This window comes from Eublepharis macularius, chromosome 11 (assembly GCF_028583425.1).
Source record: "Eublepharis macularius isolate TG4126 chromosome 11, MPM_Emac_v1.0, whole genome shotgun sequence".
Classification (NCBI taxonomy): domain Eukaryota; kingdom Metazoa; phylum Chordata; class Lepidosauria; order Squamata; family Eublepharidae; genus Eublepharis; species Eublepharis macularius.
The window spans coordinates 13,989,728-14,016,156 of NC_072800.1; the positions used below are offsets into that span (position 1 = coordinate 13,989,728).

The window sequence follows — 26,429 nt, forward strand, 5'->3', positions numbered from 1 at the left end:
GAGAAAGCTGAGACGGGGAGGAGGGGATATGGCAGTAGATAATTATAGGCCAGAGTACATGTATGTGTGTGGATTTAGAGATACACATTACATTTAAGCACAAAGGAGTGTATGGCCTACAAGACTGGAATATAATAGTCTATTCCATGCTGAGATTTTGTGGGAGTACAGTATTTTAATGGCAAAATGCAGTTGTTATTAATCATAGCCATTAATGCAAATGATCTCTGAACATATTTACTTGGAACCCACAGTACATACACGTTTGAGAATTGTTACAAAATACCGAAAGCAAGAAAAACATTATTTCCTACAAGAAAGGCATGTGCTCTCACTGTAACACAAAAACTGACTTCCTACAGTCTACCACTGAAACCTGCATAAGTTACTTACCATTTTTGCAGATGGGACAGCACTGATCTGGTTCATATACAGGGTCCACACAATCAGTTTGAGGACAAGCAGACACCGTGCACACCACTTCGCCATTGGCTTCACAGCGGCATTTCTCACATGGTGAAACCTGAAAACAAACCAACCTTTTTTAAAGCCAATTCCATTAGTAGATTTTCACAGATGTCTACTTTATTCCACTTTGTAAATTCCTTTGTTCTGGTTATTCAAACAATGAGTAAGCAAAGTGACCACACATCCTTCTTGGTACCCAAGCCGTACAATTCAGTCAAATGTAAAGCTGCACATCACTGCTGGAATCTGGTAAGCTGTGCAGCTTGGCAGTGCAGGTCAGCCAGCACAGTAGCGATGCAATAGATGAGCCCGGTGCTGCACAAAACTCATCTTGGCTGGGCTTTTGAAATTAAATAAAGTTATTAGGAGTAAAGATGTGAAGTCTCAGGGGAAAAAAATGGAAATTTTTGGGAAACTATTCCCCCTCTCCCTCAAGAAAGTAGTTTCGATTTTTCTGCTTGAAAAATTGGGAAATTTTGGGGAACACTAAAACAAAAAATCTCCCATGAAAGTAAAGTGCTTTTAAGACAGAATTTTAGTGGCTCGTATAGGACACAAAAGCCTATGGCCTTTTTTCAGTTTTTCTTTTGAAAAAATGGGAAAATTTTGGAGAGTACTGAAAAAAGAGCTCCTATGAAAACTTTGTTTTCCCTTTTGGATTGAGTGGAATGGACTAATAGCAAATAGTGCAGCAGACTGCAATTCTCATTGGCATTAGTATTGGATATATTTGCTTTTAAAGAGCAATTCTAAGCACATGTGCGGCTCCTCCCTCACTGGCGCCCCCATCTGATGGACTGCCATCCTGCCAGCTCCCCAGGGAGGCGTCCTCCGGCCTCAGATGGGCAGGGAAGGGGGTTGCACCACCTTGTTCCTTCTCCTGCTCTGGGAGTGACAGCACGCTCCAGCTGCCTCTCCCTGCAATGCCTCCTCAACCTTCACAGGAACCTGATTTTAAAGGCCTCCCCCCTTGCCCCACCTCCCAATCGCCAGTGGCCCTTCTCCCAGTCTATCTGATGGGAGGGCTGGGTAGACTCTGCAGTCTCCTGGCTCCACCCACTTCATCCCAACCCAGGATGGCCCATTTGCTCTGTTCTCTGCCTGGCTTCTCCCTGCTCCTTCTGGGGCCTCTCCTGTGGCTCCCTTGGCAGCTTGGGGCCTGTGCATACCCAGCTTGTGTTGCCAGCAATCTCCCGTGGTTGCGGTGGAGCTGCCTGGGCAACTGCAGGAGAAGGGTGAGTGAGCTGGGTGGCTGCAGGCTGTTCCAGAGGGTAGTGCCTGGGTGTCAGCTGCTGCTGGTGGCCTAGTGGTGAAGGAAGCCTGGGGGGTCTGTAGAGGCACTTGCAGCTGAGGCACTGCCAGAAGTGGCACTGCAGGGCCTGAGGACAGGGCCTGTTGCTGCAGGGCCGGTGGGGGGTGGGGGTGGGTGGACAGGAGGACGGCACTGCCGGACAGCACAAATACTCAGAATCCTACACAAGTTTATTCAATGGGGCTTAATCTTCATAAAGTGTTCTTAGGATGGCACTGTAAAGCGTTTATACTTCAATTATATATATACACAAGTACAACAATACTTGCAACTGTATATACTAAGTTGCAAATATTTTGTTAAAGAAGAAAGCATGTCTAGGTTTGATAGATAGAAAAGTATTGCACTGTAGCTCCAGCACAGCTTTTTATTTTTAAAGCACTCAAATTGAAACAACGTCACATTATTAACATAAAAAATATTGATCTGAATAAAGAAACGGCACTAAAGGACAACAGACCAGTTGTTCTAAGAGTTCAACCAGCGCCATCTTTGCGAAGTCCGTTCCTCATCCTGTCAGCATAATGTGCTCTGCTACTTTCCCCAAGTATTTCTCTTCCTCTTGAGGTTTCCTAACAGAGCTTCAGCAAAAGTATCCAGAAGTAGCCATAGCTGTTTGACAAACCACTGAGATTTTTTTAAACAAAAAATATTATACCAACATTGTATAGTGGTTAGAGCACTGGACTAGGATCTGGGAGATTCAGGTTCAAATCCCTACCCTGTCAAGAAGCTTGCTGGGATACCTGGCAACAGTCACTGTTTCTCTGAGCCTAACCTACCTCACAAGGTTGTTGTAAGGATAAACGGGAGGGGGGAGAACAATGTACACTGCTCTGAGCTCCTTGGATGAAATACAGAATAAAAATGGGCTAAATAAACGTTAGAAATGCAACGGCCAGACTTTGGCCCTATTAAACAGAGTTTGCTCCAGGCCATTGCAAATGGAATACCCAGTTATGCATAAGGACGAGGGCGCAAAGCAGCACGGCACAGAAAGAGCACAGAAAGACTGCACTAATTAATAACAACAATGTTAACATTTTGTGCAAACAGGCAGACATTCTTGTAATAATGCTCACCCAGTATGGTGTATATGCTGCAGAATCTACCCCATATAGGCTCGTTTTCCCTCATCTGTCAAGCACTTTCCAGTAGTAACATTTTCTAGACACCAAGTGAAGGGGAAGAGATACTAAAGCTACATTGTCATAGATCCAGAGGAGTTAGCCGTGTTAGTCTGTAGTAGCCAAATCAAAAAGAGTCCAGTAGCACCTTTAAGACTAACCAATTTTATTGTAGCATAAGCTTTCGAGAATCAAGTTCTCTTGATTCTCGAAAGCTTATGCTACAATAAAATTGGTTAGTCTTAAAGGTGCTACTGGACTCTTTTTGATAAAGCTACATTAACTCTGCCTCTTGTAGACCGCCTAAGGTGATCGTATGTGAATGTTCCTAGACCAAATGTCCGTGTAATGCTTTCTGTTGTTATTTTTTGGGGTTCCTTTAAAAGCCACAAAAATAAATCAGCTCATTTTCTCATGTTTATTTATTTACTTAATTTATAACTCGCTGTTCTCTCCAATGGAGACACAAAGTGGCTTATGTCATTCTGAATCCCCCCATTTTATCCATTTATGTTAATAGATTCAAAAAGACAGGAAAAATTCTTTTCATGCCAGTCCATTTCATCCGAAGTGGAGGAAATGGCGGAATTCAGAAAAGGGGACACCGCTGGTCTTCTGCTTTATCTCCTCAACAAACCGTACAGCAAATTTCTAACAACTGGGCTTCCATCTGTTCTTTAGAAGCTTTTTTCATATTCTTACAGTTTTCACACAAAGTAAAACAGGGTTGCACCTACCTGTAACTGCTGTTCGTCAAGTATCTTCTGCGCAGGCACACATTGGGACTGCACACGTGCAGACCGCCAGTGGGGAGATTTCTGTAGCTTTAAAAATGACTAAGGGGGCACTCAGCCTTTGCTGCACATGCGCAGAGACTTTCCTGCTGAAAACAGGAGTCTAGGCTGAGTGCCCCCAACATTTCCTCAGTTCTCCTGAGCCGCCAGAGACAATTATATCAATTAAATAACACTCACAGCGGGGTAGGAGGGAGGGAACGTGTGCCTGCACAGAAGATACACGATGAACAACAGTTTCAGGTAGGTACAACCCTGTTTTCATCATCGTATCTTTATGTAGTCCCACATTGGGAGTATAATGAGCTATTCACCAATGGTGTGTGAGTGGTTAGCTGAACAATGATTGCAGAACAACTGTTCTCACTGCTGAATCCCTTCTGACGATTGTATCCACAGAATAATGTCTCATGAATGTGTCGATGGATGACCAGGTGGCAGCTTGACAGATATCATGTAGAGGAACTCCACAAAGAAAATCGGCACATGAGGCTTGAGCCCTGGTCAAGTGCGCCTTAATCAGCAAAGAACATTTGAGAGCCGACCTACACAAGACGAGTTACTCAAGTTCTACACGTGTCTGCTTACCTCAAGGTTCGATGGGAAGTGTAGGGATCCTTGCAGCTTTAAGTTTAACGTTTACAGAGCGGCAGGGAGGGGAGTGCAGGCATTGGGCTCTTGCCAGGTGCCCCCCTTCCCTTCTGCTGGGTGTGTATGGGGTTTTTGGGGCCCCTCTCTTTCCCCCCTTCCCCACACAGCAGACAGGGTGCCTGGCTGCTGCTAGCTGCTAGCGAGGCTTCAGGCGGCGGCTAGGCTAGGTCAGCAGACAAGGGCGCCCGGAGCATTGCTGCATCTCCCCCCCCCCGCTCACCCGGCCCTCGCAGAGCGATGCTGGGCTACGCATCTCTGGGCCGCATGGCTTCAGGTGGGAGCTGGGCGAGCAGGGGGAAAGGCAGCGAAATTATGGCCCGACACTGTGCTGGCCTGGGCACACATGCCGCGTTGCTCTGCACCCAGAGCGTCGCTGCATCTCCCACCCCCTGCTCGCCTGGCCCCTGACAAGCGACGCCGGGCTATGCATCTCTGGGCCGCGTGGCTTCAGGTGGGATCTGGGTGAGTGGGGTTAAAGGCAGTGTCGTTATGGCCCGACACCGGCCCAATGCTGCCTCTCCCCCCCTGCTTGTCCGGCCCCCGCCCAATGTTGCACTGCACAGCCTGGAGCTGCATAGCCCGACGTCACTCTGCAGGGGCCGAGCAAGCGGGGGGGGGGGGAGATGCTGCAATGCCCGATGCCTGCACTCCCCTCCCTGCCGCTCTGTAAACGTTAAACTTAAAGCTACAAGGACACCTACACTTCCCATCAAACCTAGAGGTAAGCAGACACATATAGAACTCGAGTAACTCATCTTGTGTAGTTCGGGTCTGAGTCCGGCCTTCTGATAACAAAGTTTGATGACCAAAACAATCCACCTAGACAAAGTTTGTGAGGAAGCAAGATTGTCCCACCCAGTGACCAGAATAACAAACAATGATTTACTTTTATGGAATGGACCTTTGGACACTTACCGTGAAGGGTCCTTCTCCTCTGAGGAAAGGGGGACATCTTGGTTGATTCCCACCATCCAATCAGGGAGGCAGGAACTAATTTTCTTCCTCTTCTTGTCTGGCGTGTGGGACACCCTCTCTCTTCAGTTCAGGTGACTCCACAAAGCAGTAACAGTGAATTTATCATGCAGCAACTGTCAATACTGGGAGAAAAAACACCTGTTGCGTTAACATGTACTGTAAATAAAGCATAACCCGGAGGAAGCAGAAGAATGAGGCAGCAGGGTAAAGGAGGATGAAGACCTGGGGAGGGCAAAATGTCCTCCTTTCTTCAGAGTAGGACCCTTTATGGTAAGTGTCCAAAGGTCTGTTCTCCCTCTGAGGTGGAGGTCTTCTTGGGTGCTCTCAAAGCAGTTTCCAGTTTCTGGGTGGGATGTGGTCTTCATCCAAGATCATGTGCTGCAGTACTTTTCTACTATAGTCAGTGTCATCAAATCATATAGATTTGATTTGTAGCATCTTACCAAGGTCGAGACTGACAACCTTGTTGCTGCCTTGCAGACTTCTTCTACAGAAGTGTTCCTGTGTAATGCTGCACTGGTAGTAGCACTGCTCAAAGAGTGAGCTGGTATTCCACAAGGAACCTCTACAAAGAGAGTTTTAGGAGTTTCGATAGTGTATGTTTTGCTATTGGCACCTACAGCTACTGAAGGCATTTTCTTCCCCAAACTGAGGGGAGATATATTTAAGAACAGTAAGTCTGGCTTTCTGATTTGCACTGTTCGGAGCAGATAGGCCTTGAGCATCCTTCTGACATCTAGGTTGTGTCAGAGCCTCTCCCTAGTCTATTTAGGGTACAGGAATTGCAACCTATGGAATTTGGAATACGCTTTTGGAAGACAGTACGAGGTATCACCTTACCATTGTGAAAGATACAGAGTTCAGGTCTGACTAATTCTTCTGGCAGATGTGAAAATAATGAGGAAGATGGTCTTCATTCTCAGCCTTCTCAGGGGAACGTCCTTGACCGGTTCAAATGGATGTTTGGTCAGGGGTGTGTAAACTGTTCACTGAGTGAGGGCTTTCTAATAGGAGTTGTAAATTCTGAGCATGAACTGTTTTCTGAATGCTAGGAGAGTGTTGGCCACCTTTCAGGAATATCCGCATCTTAGGAAGGTGTTCCTTTCTATTTCCACATGGTTAAGCAGAGTAAGTCTAAATGAGAGGGCCAAATTGGTCCCTGCTGTAACTTGACCGGAGAGGTCGGTAGGATGACCAGTGGAGATATCACCACCTGTTGGAGGGTGGAAACGCATGGTCTGTTACTGGTAAGGGTGGTAATACATAAAGGAAGCTAATGGCCGTTGCAGTGTCAGGGCATCTGTTTGTGGGTGGAACAAACCTTGTCATGTACCCCGGTAGTTGATGGCTGTGTTGGGATGCAAACAGGTCCATGAGGTGTTGTGAAGTGCGATGTTATCCACTGGATGAGATCTTTCTTAAAGGAGTATTCTCCTGTTGTCCCCTCAGCCAGTCTGCGTGGACATTGGATATGCCTTTGATGTGTTCAGTTCTGATCGAGGCTAGGTGACCTTCCTCCCAGGTAAGTATCCTTGCTGCCTCCTTGTGCCATCTCGAGGTCTTGGATCCCCCGTTTGTTTATATATGTTTTGTCTGCAACCTTGTCCATACAGATCTCTGAACTGAAACAGGGCCAGACAAATTGCTCACATTTCTAAGACATTGATAGGAAGTCATGCCTAACCTGTGATTCTTACATCTGTAAATATTTGTTGTTCTTGAAGGGTCATGAATCTTTTGCTTTGCATTGGGTTGGTGACCTTGGCTCAGACTGGTTTTGATCTGAAGTAGTACCTGAATGGGAAGATCTGTCTTCTCTATGATCTGTTGTTAATGAGATCTGAGAAAGATCTGAAGTGGTCTTGCCTATAGACGACCCCAAAGGTATTGCATTGTAGCTGGCCACTAGCAAACTCATCAGTTTCAGTAGTGTCTTGAGAAATGATTTTGCACTCTGATGACAGTCTCAGCCAGCTGTTTGGTCTTCTTGACCTTTTCTTTGGTGAGGGATAGAAAAAGCCCTTTTGGTGACTGTGATCAAACCCACATGTTCAAGCTTGTAGGAACTGAATGGTGAATTGAGTGTTGTTGTGAGATTTTCTCTTGAGCTTGAACTGACCATGAGATCATCTGGGCACAAGTGAACATGAATACTTCTGTCTCTGAGACATATGATGGGGTTGATCATGAGTTTTGTGAATACTCTTGGCATTGTGGACAGGCTGAAAGGGGATGGCTCAGAACTGCCAATTGATTTTTTTTTCACATAAAATCTTAGGTATTGTTGATGGGCTGTCAGAATTGGTACATGGAGGTATGCTTCTGTCAGATCTGTAGATGTCATGTGTTCTTCTGACTGACTGGTCACTGCGACTGAGTGCAGAGTCTCCATTCAGAAGTGAAACAATTTGATAAACTTGTAAAAAAAATTTGAGGTCTAATAACGCCCTCCAGTCCCCATTCTTTTTAAGGACTGTGAAGAAGACTGAGTAGACCTCCCAGCCCCCATCCTCTTTCATTGTGGGGAACATGCTCCACTGCTTCAATCCCCAGAAGGTGTTGGATTACCTTTTGGGTTAAGATTTTGCGTAGGGGAGAGATGACAAAACTTTCTGGTGGGGAGCTTTCAAATTGTATGGAATGGCCTTGTGAGACTATTTCTAAGGTCTGTCTGCGTGTCAACCCAGGCTTGATGGTAAAGAGTAGTTGGCCTCTCACAGGGACAGCTTGAGAGTCCTGTCTTAGAGATCTGGGTATTAAGGCTGGATCTCTTTCCACGTGTGGAGAAATGTCTGTTTGATCTTGGGACAAGGTAACTGTTATCCCCACAATACAGCTGGGGAGCTGGGACTGAGAGGACTGGTTTACCCAAGGCCATGTGGCAAGTTCATGGCAGTAGAGAGATTTGAACCAGCAGAGTACTGCATCACAGTTCAGTTACTTAACCACTATACTACAAGTGGGGTCTTGAAAGGACCCCCCTTATTAAAGGGCTGCCTAGATTAACTCCAGGATGGCCATTTGAAATCTTGTCTGGACCTTAGTAGAGTGTATTGTCGAAGGCTTTCACGGCCGGAGAATGATGGTTGTTGTGGGTTTTCCAGGCTGTATTGCCGTGGTCTTGGCATTGTAGTTCCTGACGTTTCGCCAGCAGCTGTGGCTGGCATCTTCAGAGGTGTAGCACCAAAAGACAGAGATCTCTCAGTGTCACAGTGTCAAGACCACGGCAATACAGCCCGGAAAACCCACAACAACCTTAGTAGAGTGTGTTGTGAATTAAAAGGCTGAGGGCCAATGGATCGCCTCTCAGATTGTTTGAGTGTTGTTGGCAACACATTCTTCTGTCCTAGGTCTCAACCCAGATCTTTCCCAGGGCATCTCTGAAAGGGGTAAGCAAGGATGATATTTTTAGAGTGAATCTGCTGGCCATGTTCTTAGCCAAGGGTGCTGACTTGTTACTGCTGTCGAGACCATAATCCTGGAAGAAAAGGTAAATGTATTCAGGATGGTGTCTGTCTTGAAGGTACTGGCCTTTACATTTCTGTTTGCTCCTTCAATGGGGGCAGCTATTGTTGTACGGGAGGAGTTGGATCAGTTTTCTGATCCATACTCCTGACACTCTGGAGGCAATTGAGGCAATAGCTGTAGCCTTAATAGCCATGGCCACGGCCTCGTGAGCTCTTGTTAGCATGGCCTCTCTCCTCTTGTCTAAGTGGTCTCTGACTGATCCTTGTCCATCCTCTGACCGGAGCCCAGATGACTGAAGTGTAGCCACTGGAGTTTCGATTGCAGGTACCTGCAACAACTCAAAGCAAAGAAAGGTAGTGAGTATGGGGGGGGGGGGGGTTGGACCAAGTTTGGGGATTGTTAATTGGCTTATGGTTTAGACCACTCAGCCCATAACTGTCTCCCCAAATATTCTGGAAATGGGAGGACCTTTTCTGAGGAACCTTCGCTAGGAAGAGACTCTTGTTTCCCTGGGTCGGATTTGGTATTCTCAGTTTAAGGGTCCTACTCCCCCAAGGGTAATTTCTACAACCCTAAGGCTGAGAATGTCTTAGGTAGTAAATACTGGTAGACCTCAGATTCAGACAGCTGTGCTGACTGTTCTGGTAGGGATATTTCCTCCTCCTCTACATCTGAAGGAATTCATCCTTCTCCTTGTCATTACAGACTCTATCTCAGAGCGATCCCCTTGCTCCGTGGGGATCCCTGACTGATAAACATTACAAACTGCCTCATTCTGACTCAGACCATCGGTCAGTGTTATCTCCTCAGACTGGCAGCAGGTCTCCAGGGTCTCAGGAAGAGGTTTTCCCCAGCATCTACCTGATCGTTTTAATTGGAGTTAATGGGGAACAAACCTGGATCCTTTGCATACAAAGCAGAAGCTCTTCCACAGAACCACAGCCTTACTCATGGAGGAAGGAAGAGGAGGAGGTAGACACCACACCACTATTAACAGAGATTTCAGCCCAGCAGAGATTATATATTTCCTCCCTGCTGGTTAGTCTTAAGAAGTTAAAAGGTTCAAAGACACAGGCAAGTTTGTGCCCTTTATACATTACCCATCTGACAGGGAAAGTCGTGTTGTAAAGGCAGGGCTAGATCCAAAGGGGAAAAGCCTGCTGTAAAATCTCCAGCCAGGAGGTTGGCATGGGCACATTCACATGGCACCAGAGCTGAGGAGGTTCCTGGCATCTTTACTGGGCCAAGGTGCTTCTGACTGGCAAAGTGACAGGATTTCCTCCCTCATATTAAGTCTAATTGCTGACAGGAATTCTGGAGGTAACACGCTTGGGGGAACACTTACATGGCCCTCCTGGGCTTGTTGGCTGGAGCTCTGGGTGTCTGGATTATGTTTCTGCCGTGTCTCTCCCGCTGGGAGATTGGCAAGTGCATCTTTGAGATTAGGCAGGAAATCACTCGTCTCGTTGATGTTTCCCGCCAAAATTGAGCTCCGCCAGGTGGCGCTGTTCTCAGCTGGCTGACTGAGGCACACTGTTTTAACAAGCTCCGTCTGTGAAAGAGAAGGCTGTTTAGAGGCCTGCGTCTCTTCCAAGGGCATTTCCTCGCCGGGGAACCGCGCAGCCTAAGAGGCATGCTGGTGCCGGCTGGGCTTGTTCCCGCTGCTGGTAGGACGGCTCCATGGGAACAGTCCATACTCTCCTCCATGAAGCTTTCCCCAGAAGCCGATGACTCTCTAGAGACCATATTGTCCTCTTTTTTTCTTTCTTTGGCAAGAGGAGTAAAAGAAGAGGAAATGGGAGGAGGAGGACTAAGGAGTGAGGTAAAGAATGGTTTGAGGAAGAAGAAAGGTAAATAAGAGATAGAGAGAAAAAGGGCAGCAGAGCTAGTCTGCTGAAGAACAGCTGTCCCTGGAGGCAGGAACAGAACTGAAGAGAGAGGGTGGTCCCACACGCCAGACAGGAAGAGGAAGAAAATTAGTTCCTGCCTCCCTGCTTGGACGGTAGAAATCACGCAAGATGTCCTCTGCCTCAGAGGGAGAAGGTCTTTGTTCTGTGTAAGTAGAATAATGAAGCTCTTTTAACATCCAACTTGTGAAGAGTATATTCAGCTTCAGAAGAGGGAGTTGGGAAAAACACAGGCAAAGTAACCTGCTGTTATAAGTGAAACTTTGACACCATCTTAGGCAAAAACTCAATACTGGTATGCAGAACCACTCTTTCTGCAAAAAACTGTAAGAATGGAGGATCAACTCTGAATGCAGTAATTTTCCCAGCATGTCTTGCTGAAGTAACAGCCACTAAAAACACCACCTTCCAGAGTAACGGTAACGAACAGGATGCAATTGGTTCAAACAGTGATAACATCAGCTGAGACACTGTGGCACTGGGTGAGGTTTGTGTGGAAAAGTCTTGAACATACCCATAAGGAACTGTTTCGATAACTGATGAGAGAATACAGTGTCCCCATCTATTCTATCATGGAATGCTGATATTGCAGCCATATGCACCTTAATAGATGATACTGACAATCCCTGTCGCTTCAGTCCCAACAAGTATTCAAAGATGCTAGCCAAGGGGCAGGAATAAGATAGATTTACAGTGCAATCCTAAGAAGAGTTACTCCAGTCTAAGCCCATTGAAATCAATGGGCTTAGACTGGAGTAACTCTGCTTAGGATTGCACTGTTAAAGGCTCTAACTAGAGTATAAATCTATTCCATTTAAAACTGTAGGATTTCCTTGTTGATGCCTTGCCAGCATTCAGGATGATTTGGACCACTTCTGCTGAGAGTCCTGGTTTGGTGGGTATAGCAACCAGGCTGTTAGACATAGTTTGGGAACACTGTGGTGCCACACCTGGCACCTGTGTAACAGGTCTCGTGATGTAGGGAAGTGAATCTACCTGCCCTGAGCCATCGATTGTAGGGATGGAAACCATTCTTGGCAGGGCCAATAGGGAGCAATTAGAATGCAACGTATGCGGAAATGACGGATCCTGCATAGGACCCTGGTCAATAATGGTGTTGGTGGGAAGGTGTGACCCAGTGCCCAAGGGATTTGAAAGGCATCCCCTATCAAGCATGGGTCCCTGCTCGCCATGGAACAGAACTGTTGTGCCTTTGCTTTGGCTTGTGTGGTGAACAGATCCATTATGAGGAAGCCCCAACATGTGAAGACTGGAAGGAGGTATCTCCTGCCCAGCGACCACTCGTGTTGCGAGTAAAATATACTCTGCTGAGGATGTCTGCCTTGGTATTCTTCACACCAGCTATGTGAACAGCGTGGGGAAATACATTGTTCTGAATAGCCCATCCCAGAGGGCTGCAGCCTCGGTTGTCAGTGTGAGCGATGCCATTCCCCCTTGCTTGTTGATGTAGTATAACGTCGTGGTATCGTCAGTGTGAATTTGGACTCGTCTGTTGCAGAGAGCACCTACAAAAGCAGCAAGGGAGTAATGGATCGTCCTCAGCTCTAAGACATTAATATGCAATTTAGATTCCTCTAAAGTCCATGTGCCCCGAACCGAATCAGAACCACAGTGTCCTCCCCAACCTACAGCAGAAGCATCAGTTGTAATTGAGATATTTGCACAGGGCCTTCCAAAAGGCATCCCTGTGCCAGATTTTTAGTATCAATCCACCACTGTAAAGACCTGGCAACTGATCTAGGAATGGACAGTTTGACTTGTTGACTGGTAGTTGCAAGATTGTGGTGTTGTAGAAACCAATTTTGCAAAGGTCTCATCCTAAGTCGTGCAAAACACACCACTGACGTGGTTGATGCCATGAGGCCTAGTAAGGTTTGGATTAATAAAGAAGATTCATATCTGTATGACATGAAAAAACGTGCCAAAGTTTGCAACCTCTTTAACCTGTCCTGAGGCAGGAACACTTTACCTTGGGATGAGTTGAGAACAGCCCCAATAAACTGAACAGTTTGAGATGGGACAAGAATTGATTTTTCCCAATTTATTAACAGGCCCAAATTGGTAATGAGTGTTACAGTCATATGGATGTGTTCACAAAGTAAATCTGCAGATTCTTGCTACTAGGAGCCAGTCATCCAAGTAAGGATATATAGCACAGCCTTGTGAACGCAAAAATGCTACTACTACAGCCATCAACTTAATGAACATGCGTGGGGCTGATGAAAGGTCAAAAGGTAATACAGTGTCATTCCCACATAGAAAACGCAGATACTTCCTGTAGTCTGGATGGATGGATATCTGGAAATAAGCATCCTTCAAATCAATAATGGCAAACCATACATTAGCTTCCATCAACTGAAGGACAGTGGGCAGAGTACGCATACGAACTTTTTGAAACTGAATGTACCTATTCATCCCCCTCAAATCAAGAATAAGGTGAGTTCCCCCATCTTTCTTTTTGACTAAGAATATCTGGAATAGAACTCATAAGGGCTAGAGACTGCATCAACTTTCTGAACAGCTCCTTTATGTAACAAACCAGAAACATTTTCAACTAGAACAGGTGAACAAGGCCCAGAACGAAAGGGCGGTAAAGATAATGCAAGAATTTCAGAAAAAAACAATATTGTTGGTACTGGTACCGTCCAGAGCGCTGTTCGTAAGGCTGTGAAACCTGAAAGTGTGGCCTTGACTGCTACTACTGCTGCTGTGCAGCAATGACCCCCAGGGATTTAGCCGTTTGGTGGTTTTTCTTCATTTGAATCAAAGACTCATCTGTTTTTTCAGAGAACAGCAGAGCACCCTCTAAGGGGAAATCCTCAATGTGACTTTTCTTGTCAAGAGGCAGAGCTGTTGATCGTAACCATGCATGACGATGGATGACGCCATAGACCAGGCAGAACAATCAGCAGTGTTTCCTTGCTGTCATCTGCTGTTTTGCAAGTCTGGGGCCTCTTCCTGGACCAACTTCACCAACAGCCTATGGTCATCAGAGAGGTCTTGCAAAAAAGAGAGTCTCTCCCAGAAGTATAAATTGTATGACCCCATTATTGTTTGATAATGGGCAATTCTGAAGTTCAGTGAGGCAGAAGAATACATTTTACGCGCCACAGCATCCAGTTTCCGTCCCTCACGATCCGCTGGCACTGACAAGGATTCATGTCTGTATCCAGCTTGAACCTCCTCAGCCACCAGGGATGATGGGCATAGGTGGCTAAACAAGAATGAACAGTCCTGTTGGTTCAGCCTGTAATATTTTTCAATCTTCTTTGAGGTCGCTGGGACTGAAGCAGGAGTTTGCCATACTGAATGCGCGAGATCCAAGAGTTTTCCACAGGTGGAAAAGCAATGAAGGCAGGCGCGTCAGTGTACAGTGCCTGCAGAATTTTGCTTTTTGGCTTGGAGGCTGACGAGGAGATGTCTAACTCCAATGCTGTAGCCATACGTAGCATCTGCTCAGCAAAAAAACCAGTAGTCCTCATTAGAAAAGGCAGACCCAGATTCACCCACGATCTCCTCCGGAGAACGGTCAGAGGCCAAGTCAGAAGCCACTACGAAACAAGAGTCAAAGTTCTCCTTCTCTTCTGAATCCGAGAAGTTGGTTACATGTTGTCAGTTCCAATGTTGTGGAACTGACGAGCAATCTTCTCTGACCGATGGAGGTGCAATGGGAGGCAGTAACACTGGGCCCGCTATTGGAATTGAAGGGTGAGCTGATGTCCCCGGAATCAGTGTCAATGGAACTGACTGTTGCAGGTATGTAGGAGCCAGCTGCTGGAATGCCGGAACTGACTGATATTGAGACGGTGGAACCGTCTGCGGGAAAGGAGGGAGTACCGGAGCTGACTGCAACCAGGTAAGGAATTCTTGCCAGTTATTCACTCCTCCCATCCCTGGTGCTGGCAGCCAAGAGGAAACCGACTGTGTTGAGGGCGCAACTTGTTGCTGCCAATGAGGCATCAAAGGCTGCTGTGGAATCGTTACATGGCTCGGGAATGGAACCGACAGTAGGTCTGTTGAGAGCTCTGGAACTGGGCTCTCAGTTTTGTCTCACACTGAGAGCACTTTTTAAATAAAGATTTAGATGAAGAAGACGTTTTGCTATAAAACTCCTAACTACTAATACCAAGACACAGCTACACTAAGAACCTCTTTCGACTGAAGCTAAAGAAGAACTGAGGGAATGTCGGAGGTGGTCAGCGTAGACTCCTGTTTTCAGTGGGAAAGTTTCTGCGCATGCACAGTAAAGGCTGAGCGCCCCCTTAGTCCTTTTTAAAACTACAGAAATCTCTCTACGGCTGGCCTGTACAGTCCCAATGGGGGACTGCACAGAGCTATGATGACGAAACACTGGTTATGGAGGAAGGTTAATACAGATGCTTGGCAGACCTGCTTGACCTAATAATCTCAGTCTCTCAGGTTTTAATCAAAAGTCTGGAGTTCCAACTAAAATTAGAGCGCTTTGCTGGAAAAAGTAATTTGAGGACTGCAGTTTTGTACTTTAGTCTTGGACTGCTTCCACACTAGTACTGCATTCAGATATCGTAACAAACAGATGTCTATGATAACACCACAGCAGCTTGTTCTCATGCTCTCGTGCTCCCATCATTCCTCCTCTTTCACATGCAGGAGAACAAACTGTGTTGAGAAAGAAACAAACACTACTCTGGCCAGGTGTGTCTATTTAGACACCACAGTGAACTGGAGCTTGACTGACTCCTTTCTCAAATCAGGAAGTTTTCAGTACCCCATGCTGGGGGGAGGGAAATGCGCATAACAAACTGTACCTGCCACAGACAAAATTTGTGTTTGCTCATGACGTCTGAATGCAGCTTAGGACGCTTTTGAGATGCTCTGTTATTTCTTTTCCTCAACCAGCTGGAAGAAGAACTGAAAGAAGGTTCACCACAGCACTGTATTTAATGCTCTAGTCACCATAAGCATCCAACCATGTCCATCCTATTATATTCATATAACAAATAATTATATTTAACTTACTTGTAAGTAATTTATGTTTAGCAAAGGTTTCACTTCTTCCTATAACTTTTTGTTCCTTTCTTTCACTCCCTAATTCTTATTCTCTTGCACTGACAGTATTTATGAATTTTTAATCAGCATTTTAGGGATGGGAAATAAATACTGCTTTTCAACTTAGCCGATGGAGTTATTGCTCATTTTTTTAACAGCTGAAACAGTATGATAAATTAATTAATTAATTATCACTAATTAACAATAAGAAAAATAAAATGCGAGCAATGGTTTTAGCTGCAAAGTGAACACCAGCACTTTCCTCACAAAGAACTGAAAATTAACGAGCACAAACTAAGCCAAGAACAGAAAACGATTCAGCTGGAATTTAACAGACAGGAGTCCTGAGAAAGTACAGAACACTGAATGTCTAGACTTAGACTACTGTCTGGGAGCAAGTGCCCCGGACTTGCCACAGACCCCTTACCTGAAGGCTGACAGCACCCCGGCGGCGGGCAGAGAGAGCCCAGAGGAGGTGACATAGTTCCAGCCGGCAGAGAAGGAGGAGGAAAAAGAGCCAGCCGGAGAAGCCAGCCAGGCGCATGCTGCCCAACCAAGCCTTAAAGGGCAAGAGGCACGCATGCCTACCTGGGCTGTTGATGCCAGGACAGACAGGCTAGAAGCCCCTGCCCAAGTCCTAGGGGGAACCAGCAGCAAAGTTTACCCTGGGGAACTGGCCAGAAACCAGAAGGCCAGGGTGGCTCCTCATGAGCAGAGGCGGCCAAGCCACATCGCCTGGAAAGGCCCTGCCCGCCCCATCCTGCAGGAAAGGATAAGGGAGCAAGGAGGAATGAGAGGAGGAACACCTGAGGGCGACCCCAGCTGGGCTACATCTAGCTCCACCCTGCAAGGAAGGATAGGAGAGCAGGGAGCAACTGGGATGAGAGAGGAAACACCTGAGGGCATGCCTAGCTGGAGGGCGTCAGGGATAGGAAAGAGCCTGGGAGGAAGGGAGGGGGAAGTTGGGAGAAGCCCTATAAAGGCAGGCTCAGTAGCAAGCTCGTGATGGGTTGTATAGGAGTGGTGGTAGAGTGGAGAAGAGTGGTGAAGGAGTGGGGAGTTTAGGAGAATATCCGAGCGGAGGCAGTAGGGATCTTGACAGGTTGAGCAGTGGTAGAGGGGGAGCAAGGGTGATGCATACCTCCCCTCCTTCCACAGAGTGGGACCCTCCGCTGTCCCTCTCCGTGTTTGGAAGCAGCAGTGCAGTCACACTGGTGCCCTGCGCAGCCGCACCCCTGCCAGAGCCTGACAGCTACAATGACTTCTTAAAAGTTTAAAAACTGCTACCGATCACTTCTGGAAAGAGATGAGATGACAGCAGGGAAAGCACTGGAATGCAACAGGATGGCAATATTGTCATAGGTACTTCCATGTAAACATTATGAGGAATGCTACAGCAGCACCGCATAGTGTTCCTGGCAGTATATTATGATACATACCTCTGGCCCTAGCACAAGAGACATCTGAGCGTCAGCTAACACTGGTGGGTCCTGGGGAAACCTCAACAAGATTAGTACAGCAGGGGACCTTTTCAGTGTAGGGGAGGGCCATTGAGGGGGGATAACTAGGAGGACAAAACAGAGCACAGGAGAGTTATTTAAATTGCCCTGGACTCAGAGAAAGAATGGGATTAAAATGTAATACATATTTTCCATATTTACAATAAAATCATATTTCCAACTACTACTAGAGGTGGGGCATGGTCCAGAAAATGGACCAAATTTTGCATAGTCCAGCCCGGTTTGTGGTTCGCGAACACACAGTTCACGGGACTCACCTTTTTCATGAATTTTGGTCCATTTGGGCTGGTCTGTGGTCCGTGAGTCCAGACATCCTGGTACCAATCTATCAATTCCCTAGGCAATGGAAGGGACATCCGCAGCCCTTTTGCAGCCCTTAAAAACTTAATAGGCAGCTCTGCCTGCCAAGCGGAGAGCTCCCATTCTGCTCTATGGAGCAAGGAGCAAGAATGAATTCCCTAAGCAATGAAGGGATGGACGTTCTGCACCCAATCTTAATCCTCAAAACCTTGATAGGCAACTCTGCCTGCTAACCAGAGAGCTCTCATTCTGCAAGGGAAGGGTGGATGTTCTGCAGCCAATCTTAGCCCTCAAAACCTTGATAGGCAGCTCTGCCTGCCAACCAGAGAGCTCCCATTCTGCTCTATGTGAGCAAGGAGGAAGAATGAATTCCCTAGGCAACAGAGAGGTGGCTGTTCTGCAGCCATGGCAACATCAATCTTAGCCCTCAAAACTTTGATAGGCAACTCTGCCTGCCAACCAGAGAGTTCGCATTCTGCTCTATGTGAACAAGGAAGAATGAATTCCCTAGGCAACAGAGGGGTGGACGTTCTGCAGCCATAGAAACACCAATCTTAGCCCTCAAAACCTTGACAGGCAGCTCTGACTGCCAAGCAGAGAGCTCCCATTCTGCAAGGGAGGGGTGGATGTTCTGCAGCCAATCATAGCCCTCAAAACCTTGACAGGCAGCTCTGCCTGCCAGCCAGAGAGCTCCCATTCTTCTCTATGCAAGCAAGGATCAAGAATGAATTCCTTAGGCAACGGCTGGAAAGGTGTCTGTGTGGTGAGTAAGGGGGCTCTTTCCCCACCCTTTTTTGCTTCATTGGAACTTCTTGGTGCTGCTAGCCAATGCAAGTCAACTGGCATCTGCGACTCCAGTATCTACTGGCAGTTTCCTGGGGGCAGCCTCTTTGGGGGTCTGTAACTCAGACTTCTGAAATGCAATCTTGATCAAACTTGGAGGGTGGCTGGAGGGGAGGCTGCTGAAGATTCTCTGTGAGTTTAGGCTCTCTGGATGTGAAGGGGCACAGCCAGGGCTTCCGGAAGTGACGGACCATGGACCGATGAACCAGTCCATGAACGGGGCTGGTCCATGAAATGTTCATGGTCCATGGACCGTGAAAATCGATGGACCATGGGCTGGTGGTCCATGGGTTTTTTCTGGTCCATGTCCATCTCTAATTACTACTTTATTATATTTATAGGTATGAGCAGGCCCACTATGTAATTTCTCACTGTACCTGGTCCCCACGCTTGGGTCATTTGCATCCTTAAGAAAAGGTTTCTGCAACTGGGCCTGATGCATATGCGCATTAGCAAGTGTGAGGAAGATGGTTCCTCCTTATCTGCGGCTTGTTTAATGTGCACCCCTCATACAGCAAGCAGGCAAAGATGGCACATGATGCTGTGGAAGGAGGACAGCAAAGTCAACAACAGGAAGAACCTGAGTGATGCTGCTCCAACTGCCTGGGCAATTGGTACAGGACAGTTCACAAGTGGCACCGAAAGCACTGTGACACTTCAAATGGTGGTAAGAACTAGATCAGCAAACTCTATTCATTATAAACCCATCCTTCACCTTTCATTTTTTAACTCTTCCCCAACATTACTTGGTTGTCATTTGAAATGTGGTTTCCAGTATAGTCCATTGCAATGTGCACTGTGCAACTCACAAATATGCTAACATGCTGTTTCTTTTCTTAAGATGTTTAAGAACATAAGAACATAAGAACATAAGCAAAGCCATGTTGGATCAGGCCAGTGGCCCATCCAGTCCAACATTCTGTCACACACAGTGGCTAGAAATCCAGTGCCATCTAAAGGACTGTCAGTGAGGCCAGGACACCAGAAGCCCTCCCACTGCCTTCCTTCCAGCACCAAGACAACAGAGCACCACCTCCCCACAAAGAGAATACCATCTATCTCCTGTGGCTAATAGCCACTGATGGACCTCTGCTCCATATATTTGTCCAGTCCCCTCTAATGTGGATCTGGGTGATGTGAGGGGAGGCAGGAAGGATCTTGGTCCAGGGATGCCATGGTAGTTTTCAGCTGGTCTGGGATACAAAGGGACAGTGACATTGTGGAAACAAGGCTTAACAGGTCTACTCAGAAGCAAGTCCCATTTAATTCAGTGGGGCTTACTCCCAGGAAAGTATTTTTTTGGGATTGCAGCCGATGAATCCTAAAGACAGTCAAAATGGCTTGTCCGTCTATAGCCAGCACAATGGAATGTCAGTAAAAACCTGTTTATATAGATTTTTAACTGACGAGAAGCCCCACTGCCCTGGATACTATGTCAACTTAGCAACCTCCAGTTGCGGTTTCACCACTCTTGGTCTAGTAGTTCATACCAGGGGAGCCTCTTTGGGGTTATACTTAGCAGTTGTGACATTGCTTGTTCTGTATCAGGGAAAGGAGAAAGAAGACTGCGTCAGGCTGCTTACAATACACTCTTGCCTGGCTACATAATGTGAGGAAATTATACCTCTCTATTCTAAAGCAATTTAAAGTTAGGAAAAAGAGCATGTATTAAACAATGAATAAGCAGTACTATGTCATGTAGAACAGAGAAAACCAGAAACATACAGTATCACTAAATCTTCCACCCTATCATAAAGCCTGTAGGAAATGAATGGACTGCAGATGACAGGGACCTATATTTTTGCAAACAGAATAATAAGGAGAACTCTATAAAGCAAATCTTTTTGATTCTGTACATACAACTGGAAAAGTAAGTATGTGTGCGGGTGCGGGTGCATACAGATATAACATCAATTGGTGGCTGATCGTTTAGAATGTCTTAGCAACAAGGCAAAAGAAAAATATTAGGTCTCTCATCCTATTAAAGAAATCTCAGTTGACTAACTTGTATGGGTTTGTAACAGATCAATTACATCTGCATAAATTAACATATTAATATAATGGTTTTGAAAGGAAAAGGGCATTCTTTGTTTTTAGACAGCAAATGTAGATACTACTAGCATCAATGCCCCTTGTGGGAAAAAATACAATGGGCTCCAGAAAGGGAAGGAGGGGCAGGCAGGCACTGCCTCCTCCTCTGTGCCTGATCTCGTCCAGAGGAAGGCAGGGGGTGGGCATTGCAATCTCCTCCACTCCTGATCCCAGCCAGGTGAAGGTGGGGGCAGGCATTGCCTCCTGCTCTGCTCCTGATCCCTTTCAGGTAAAGGCGACGGATGGGCACTGCTGCCTGCTCCACGCCTGATCCCAGCTGGGTGAAGGAGAATTGGGCATTGCTGCCAGCTGTGCTCCTAATCCCGGCTGGATGAAGGAGGGGGCGGGGGTGGAAATTGAAACCTGCTCCGCTCCTGATCCCAACCAGGTGAAGGCAGTGGTAGGCCATCTGCTCTGCGACTGATCCCGGTTGGGTGAAGGGCGGGTGGGCATTGCCACCTGCTCCACGGGTAATCTAGGCCAGGTGAAGGTGGGAAGCAGGCATTGCCACCTGCTCTGCTCCTTCATCCCGACCAGGTGAAGTCTGTCATAGGCATTGCCACCTGCTCCGCGATTGATCCCAGCTGGGTGAAGGGAGGGCGGACATTGCCACCTGCTCCACGAGTGATCCAGGCCGAGTGAAGGTGGGGAGTGAGCACTGCCACCTTCTCCGCTCCTTCATCCCGGCCGGGTGAAGGCGGGGGAGGGCACTGTCTCCTGCTCTGCTTCTGATCCTGGCCGGGTGAAGGTGGGGGGTGGGCATTGTCTCCTGCTTCTCTCCTGGTCCTGGCTGAAGGTGACAGTCGAGAATTACCACCTGCTCTGCTTCTGATCCCAGCAGGGTGAAGGTGGTGGACTGGCATTGCGGCCGTCTTTGCTCTTGATCCCAGCCGGGTGAAGGGAGGGTGGGCATTGCCACCTGCTCCATGCATGATCCCAGCTGGGTGAAGGCGGGGGGTGGGTATTGCCACCTTCTCTGCTCCTGATCCCGACCAAGTGAAGGCTGGGGGCAGGCATTGCCACTTGCTCCACTCTTGGCCCCGACCAGGTGAAGGCAAAGGGTGGGCACTGCCACCTGCTCCATTCCTTATCCTGTGCAAAAAAGTGGCTGTACCTGTAATAAGTTGTCAATAAATAAGGGACACCACCCACAGGATACCAAACATTAATTTCATATATTAATGAACAATTCCAAATATTTGACAAAATATTCAAAGTGCAAAGTGCTCAAAACTATTTCAGCATATTCATACAAAATTCATCTCTTAGAACAATTCCCTTCAACACCATTTACAAATAACCCGTAGGACGACGATTCCCACCAAACTCTTTAAAGTCCAAATGCTTCTCTTGTTCTTCCTTTACATCCCTTTACAATAATATTCACAATTTCTTCTCATGATGGAAAGGTGTAATTCCCATGGAGTATGTGATGCCAAAAAGGTCTCTCCCTTGAGGTAAGGTTGTGATACTGAGACGTACTCCGATGGAATGCTCTCAATCTGAGGCCGGCTGCGAGCAGATTTCGCGCCTGCTTCTTCAGGAGCTTCTATTCACATAATCAATTATAGACTCTAAGGGAAAGAAATCATTCATGCGTCCCGGTAAAGGCGGCGTTGTTCTTGTCCTTATCCTGGCTGGGTAAAGGCGGGGGTGGGCATTGCCACCTGCTGCATGCCTGATCCCGGTCGTGTGAAGGCAGGGAGCAGGAATTGCCACCTGCTCCACACCTGATTCAAGCTGGGTGAAGGTGATGGGTGGGCATTGCCACCTTCTTTGCTCCTGATCCTGGCTGAGTGATGGGAGGGCCTGGCATTCCCACCTACTCTGCTCTTGTTCTGGTTGGGTGAAGGCGGCAGACGGGCACTGCCACCTGCTCCACTCCTGATCTTGGCCAGGTGAAGGGAGAGGGCCGGCATTGCCACCTGTTCCACCCCTGATCCCCAATGGGTGAAGGCAGGAGGAGGGCATTGCCACCTGCTCCCAGCTGGGTGAAGGTGGTGGGGGGCCCTGTCACCGTCTTTGCTCCTGATCCAAGCCGTGTGAAGCCAGGCAGTGGGCATTGCCACCTGCTCTGCCCCTGATGCCAACCAGGTGAAGTCAGGTGGCGCGTATTGCCATCTGCTACGCTCCTGATCCCGGCTGGTTGAAGGTGAGAATTGCCACCTGCTCCGCGTCTGATCCCAGCTGAGTGAAGGTGGCGAGGGGCAGGTATTGCCACCTGCTCCACATGTGATCCCAGCTGGGTGAAGGTGGGGGGCGGGCATTGCCACCTGTTCAGCTCCTGGTCCTGGCTGGGTGAAGCCAGGCGGTGGGCATTGCCACCTGCTCTGCACCTGATGCTGACTGGGTGAAGGCAGGGGCAGGCAACGCCATCTGCTCTGTGCCTGATGCCGGTTGGGTGAAGGCGGGGGTTTGCATTGCCACCTGCTCCGCTCCTGATCCCAGCTGAGTGAAGGCAGGGGGTGGGCATTGTCACCTGCTCTGCTCCTGATCTGGGGGCGGGCTTTGCCACCTTCTCCACTCCTGATCCCGGCCTGGTGAAGGTGGGGGATGGGCATTGCCTCCCACTCCGCTTCTGATCCCTGCTGGGTGAAGGCGAAGCGCAGGCATTGCCACTTGCTCCACTCCTAATGGTGTAAGCATATACACCAACTCAGGGGTATCTGAAATTGGGAGAACCAGAGGATGAGAAAGGAGACCAGTGCTTTGGTTGTGCAAATTAGGAATATTCCTTGGGGTGGCGGTACAGAATTGGAACTCTTCCGCTACACTGTCATGCTAGGCAGAAACTGACCAGAGATAATATTTTACTTGAAACTGACAACTTTATGTAAATATGTGCACTGCCTAGTTCATCAATACTTGAAACACTTTGGGTTGGTGGTTGTTGTGGGTTTTCCGGGCTGTATTGCCGTGGTCTTGGCATTGTAGTTCCTGACGTTTCGCCAGCAGCTGTGGCTGGCATCTTCAGAGGTGTAGCACCAAAAGACAGAGATCTCTCAGTGTCACTGTGACACTGAGAGATCTCTGTCTTTTGGTGCTACACCTCTGAAGATGCCAGCCACAGCTGCTGGCGAAACGTCAGGAACTACAATGCCAAGACCACGGCAATACAGCCCGGAAAACCCACAACAACCATCGTTCTCCGGCCGTGAAAGCCTTCGACAACACTTTGGGTTGGATCCATCCAGCTTTTCTGCTGATGACAAAGGAAGGAGGGATCTTCTTTGAATACCAAAAAAGGTTACTCTGAGAATCATGATACAGCACCTACAAACGCCACGTGGGATTGTGTGTGGAGGGGGGGGGGGTGAGAAAGGAAGGGAACTGGATGACACTGAGTGAAAAAGCAGGCTGGATACAACCCTTTAATTCTAGTTATACTTTTAATACAAACCTGGACTGCATTGACAAGGAAGTATTTAACAACATACTTTATATTTGTTGGTCATTTCTCAAGACCCACTCTGAATTTTCCATCTTATAATTTCAAGTGAATGGCTCATAAATGAGGGCGGGGGGAGGGGGTGATGCACAGAAAACGTAACGTTCTTAAAATGTATAAACAAAAGCTAATTTCTTCATAGCCTATGTCTTTTACTAATAATTGACATAATTAACTCATTTTCCTGTATTTGTCTATTATTACAAAGCTCTAGGCAACTATCCAAATTCTAGTTTCTTACAAAGACTCCTTTTCCATGGCTGTTGTCCAAAAAAGGGACATGTGTGTGCATTAGCTCACCAGGCACCTAGACACAGCACCACTTGCTCTTTTCACTGTAGTGCCTAATACCAAGAAAGTAGCTGTTACTTTGTTAGCCCCAGAGAATTATATATCCAATACTTGCAAAGCAATACTTCCATTGCGCCACAGCTGCATTGGTGAGAACACACAGAGGAAGTATTTCTGTTAGCAGGCGGAACTGAACAGACGCTTATTCTCAATTGCATATCAAGCCACATTATTTCAAAACAAAAATACTGTTACGTCATGCCCTGAATATATTTGCAAGTAAATCCCACTTATTTCAATAAAATCTTCTTTCATAATCATTATCTCAATATAGGGAAGCCACAGTGATCTGGCAGCTTTGATTTCCAGCGCAGATACTGCAATCCGGCTGATGCAGACAAATACCCTGAATCCACCTTTGGTCTCATTCTGTCCAACTTACTTTCCATCAGCAAAACAAAATACTGGCAGCTGCATGAACATACTCCTACACAAATGGGGTGTGTGTGTGTGTGTGTGTGTGTGTGTGTGTGTGTGCAAGATTAAGAGTGGAAATGCACATCCAAGTATGCTACATTTAAGTTATAACTGGATTAAATGGTAAACGCCAGAAATGTGTATAAAACGTCAAAATAGCTTCTCTTCTTTGCTGCCCACAATAAAAATATGTGTAGATATAAATTGTACTCTGTCTGTGCTGACAATGGAATAGGGAAACGGACTCCTACGCAGTAAAAGATTATGATTACTTACCGTCTACTGCTGAGGCACCATACTATTAAAACTCCAAGTCTAGCTTGATTTTGATGAGCAAAGAGCTGCCACTGACCATCATTTCGAAGTTAAGCTCTTTATCTTCAGTGTATTCTCTAGCAATAATAATTTCAATAGAAGAAAAGGTAGAAGGAAAACCATTTGAGCCAATGCACAGAGTGAATAAGGAGGACTAGCAGAATGGGGGGGGGGGGGCTCATAACGAACTAAAACTTTCAGCACCATTTTAGTCCATTATAAATGGACATTTTGCACCATGCTGGGATCCATCTGCCCCCCCCCCCCAAAGCCCCATGGGTAAACACCAAACATTCTAGTTTTCCTTACTAAAGGAGTTGCACAGTTGTCAGTCTATTCAGGCACAACGGATTGTTGAGTTTTCAAAGGAATACTGGGGGGAGATGCCTTCTCCGTGTGCCTTAATCTGGGATTCTGAATGGTAGTAAGAGAGACTAAAGGCAGGCACATCTAGGGCACATCTCATGGCTATGGACATCTGGTAACTTTCAGAGCAAAGGGATCATCCTCTCATTATCTATTTCAAAAGGCATACTCATATGCAGTAAAATCCCTTCTGTTGTCTGCTGTGGCTAAACTTCCATTTGCTGCAATTTCTTGGTCAAGTAGGATTTTCAGTATACCGTGAATGGAGGTGGGGAGACAGGTTAAAACTTCCCCCTTTGATAGCAGAAAAAGAGAACAGAATCCATGAGCCTGAAAGCCCATCTTCATCTTCCTCCAATGTTGTTCCTACCATTTTATCTCCAAATAGCTATCAGCTACTGATATTATTGTACCTTTAGGTTTTCCCAGCATTTCTGTGTCTCAGGTCTGTATTGGTCACAAACAAGGGACACAAAAGGCTTATTGTATCCCACTTAAAGCTGGTGTAATGCTGGGTTGCAAACAATCATGAACTTAAAACCCATTTTCTCAAATGTAAAAACTGCCATTCATGTCTGACACACTTCCTCTCGGTGCTGCTGACAGCGTGTCTAGAAGTAAATATGGCTATACCTTAAGTGATGTGAAACCAGCACCACATATTCCTCAGGTGCCTACCAAAGGGGAGACCCTATCCCCTTTACAGATCTTAGAGTGAGTGGGCCATGCATGGCATAGATCAGTATAAAGAGTAAGTGGACCACAGTGCTGGAATGGTAAGGAGGAGACAACAGAGACGGTAGAGCCGCTGAATACCAAATGAGTGGGGCGACACAGCCATTTGCTGTTTTTTTTAATAAAGTTTGCATAGCTTGTGCAACTTTTGTCAAAGTTGTTAAAAGCTTTGTCGTACTTCATTTTCATCAATACCGAGACACCCATCTGTGTATAATAGGGCAGAGCTCACTGTAGCCTGGCCCATCATATGGTTTCTGAATCTCATTATGCCACAGGAGGCAGAGTCAAC

The 26,429-nt window shown here is 46.9% G+C and overlaps 1 protein-coding gene across 1 annotated transcript in view; it reads right to left on the minus strand.

Moving 5' to 3' along the window:
* Positions 1-26,429, minus strand: part of VWC2 (von Willebrand factor C domain containing 2) — a 94,783-nt gene that overhangs the window by 61,391 nt on the left and 6,963 nt on the right. Inside the window, exon 3 of the mRNA XM_054991755.1 lies at positions 394-523. Coding sequence (XP_054847730.1) covers positions 394-523 — 130 coding nt within the window. The remainder of the gene's footprint in view (positions 1-393; positions 524-26,429) is intronic.